Below are 2,499 nucleotides of genomic sequence, written 5' to 3'. Positions count from 1 at the left end.
ATTCGTAAAAAACAGGGAAACCTTGATTTTCTGGCACCCTTTCCTGTGGCTCAGCGCCAGGCTCCGGGCCCCAGCTGGGAGCTACACCTTTCGTGCTGACACACAGCTGTCCCCTTTGTCAATGATCGTCCCTAACATGGGAGGCCTGCCTTTAGGTGAAGACTCTGAGTGCTGGAAGCTCCCCGTAACGCCTGCCCCAGCCCCGGATGGTGACTCATGCCCTTCACCAAGGTCACCCCCTCACTAAGGTACTTGCAGCTACAGAACTCTGAAGCAAATGCCCCGGTGTGCCTCCAGGAGCGGCCAAGGCCACAGCTTCCTGCCCTCGGGCTGAGCTAGGCGGCCAGGTGAATCGGCCCCGCCACCCACACCCTGCAGAACAGGTGTTGGTCGACGCGGACATCGCCTCCCAGCCTTCTAGGAGCTGCAGCCACGAGGTCAATCTGCTTCGTGTCGGAGGCCACCCGAATGACAGGTGTCTGTGGTCATGGAACTCTGCCTTCTGTCCCCCACCCGCGGATGCCACCTCCCTCCGATGCATTTTAAGGTGCAGAGATAGGAGGGTGCTTGTCACCTCGCTTTGTGTGGGGCGGAAGGGAGGGAGGGTCCCCTGAGACCTCTTGCTGGCCGGAGGTCTTACGAGGTGGCTTCAGCAAAGGCACGAATTTGGTCCATGCAGCCAAAACGGCTCAAAAATATACAGGCGCTGGGCGTCTCTGTGACAGGAGACTACAGCGCTCGGTGACAGGTGAGTAACAGGGGGCATCAGCGCTCCGGCACATGTGGACGGCCATGCGTGGAACTGTCCTGAGTGCCGCTGATGCACGGGATGGGGAGGAGCCACGGGGTCGGTGGGACGTCCCCACAGAGAAACGTCCCTCCCATCACAGGCACGGTCCCCTCGGAATGAAAAGCCCGTGGTGTTGGCGTCTGCTCCTGCAGGCGGAATCCCTCAGGCGATCATCACGGAATGGATGATGCCCAATGCTGATCTCCCTCTGGTCACCAGCTCCGAGCACCTAACACCCGGAATGTTTGCCTGCCACGCCTGTCCGCTGAAGGCGCAGACGGCATGGCTCTCCCGAGCACCGTTAGCCTAAACCACTGCTGAGCTGTCGAAATGGAGACCAGAAAATGGAACGAAAGCCGTGTGATCCGAAGGCAAACTCTGCCTGCAGGACACGGCAGAGTCAGGACAGGGGGAAACAGGAAGGGGCAGGGGCGGGCCCTTCGCGGAGGCTGGAGCTTGCGACCTGGACTCTCTTCTGCCACCTGGGAGTCATTTGTCTGCTCAGACACAGCACGTTGTCCACTGTGTGAAGGACGCTGTGCTCTGGGCACCCCCGATCCCAAGTATAGGCGGCTGTCATGGGGTGAATGGTGTCCCCACAGAAGCTCAGATGTTGACGCCCGCACCCCCAGGACCCCAGAATGTGCCCGTGTGTGGAGATGGGGCTTTGCAGAGGGAATTAAGGTCAGACACGGTCACCAGCGTGGGCCCTGATGCTATGGGGCTGCATCCTTCTAAGAAGAGGAGGTGAGAGAGATGACCACGCAGAGGGACGACCACGTGAGGACACGGGTTGGGGACGGCGTCCGCACACCCAGGAGAGAGGACGCAGAACAAACAAATGCCGATGACAGCTTGACCTTGGGCGTCCAGACTGCAAAGCCATGGGACGCACATGCTGTGCGCTGAGCCTTGGACTCTGGGTAGCTGGTTCCTGTAGAGGGACATGTGTGTACCTACGTTCTCAGGTGTCCCTGCCCTATGTCACCAGCCCATTGTTTTCCCAATCTCTGGTTCTGTGGGGCGCGGGGTGGGGGGGTCACCGGCTCGAGTACTCGCCTCTGCCGCCAGCCCAGGGTAACTCGCAGAGGCGTGGCCACCTTACCTGTGGAAACCTTTGTCCAGGTGACAAAAGGCTTGGGTTTCCCCGTGGCTTCACACGGGAGCAGCACGTCGGTGTCTGCGGCGACGGACACGGTCTGAGGGGACTTGGTGACAATTTGGGGCTTTTCGCCGAGCGTCCAGAACTTGGACGCAGGCGGTCCCCCGGCAGAGAAGAACTTGGAGCTGCTCTGATGGAAGCTTCTGGACGACTGTCCAGAAGAAGTCGCGAAGGGGACGGGGCTGCGGGTGGAGTAGAGCACGGGCCCGTTCTGCACGCGCGCCGACGGTGGCACCGTCCCCTGCGGACGGTGCGGTGCGGGGGGCGCCGGGGGCCCGAAGTCCACGTGAATGACGCTCTGAGAATGGGTCCGACTGTAGGGGCCTGTGTGGACTATTCTCGGCCGCGTGCCGGGGGCCGGGGCGGTGGCCGGGGGCGGCTTCGGGGTCGCCGCCCACTGCGGGAACGAGAAGGTCCTGTTGAGAAAGAAAGGGGTCCTCCCGTCGGGGGAAGGATGAGGCCCCACACGCGGAGCCTTGCCAGCGGGCTGCGTCAGCTCAGGGAGGCGGTCGTCCCCAGACACTTTGGAGTGGCCTTGGGTTCGCTC

The 2,499-nt window shown here is 61.9% G+C and overlaps 1 protein-coding gene across 1 annotated transcript in view; it reads right to left on the bottom strand.

Annotated features, from left to right (window-relative positions):
• LOC105305974 (matrix-remodeling-associated protein 5) overlaps positions 1 to 2,499 on the bottom strand; it is a 36,537-nt gene that overhangs the window by 10,198 nt on the left and 23,840 nt on the right. The window contains exon 7 of the mRNA XM_023523760.1: positions 1,896 to 2,496. Within this exon, the coding sequence (XP_023379528.1) occupies positions 1,896 to 2,496 (601 nt within the window). The remainder of the gene's footprint in view (positions 1 to 1,895; positions 2,497 to 2,499) is intronic.

The sequence above is a fragment of the Pteropus vampyrus genome, unplaced genomic scaffold (genome assembly GCF_000151845.1).
Source record: "Pteropus vampyrus isolate Shadow unplaced genomic scaffold, Pvam_2.0 Scaffold407, whole genome shotgun sequence".
NCBI classification, from domain to species: domain Eukaryota; kingdom Metazoa; phylum Chordata; class Mammalia; order Chiroptera; family Pteropodidae; genus Pteropus; species Pteropus vampyrus.
This window is presented reverse-complemented; position numbering and strand designations above follow the sequence as displayed.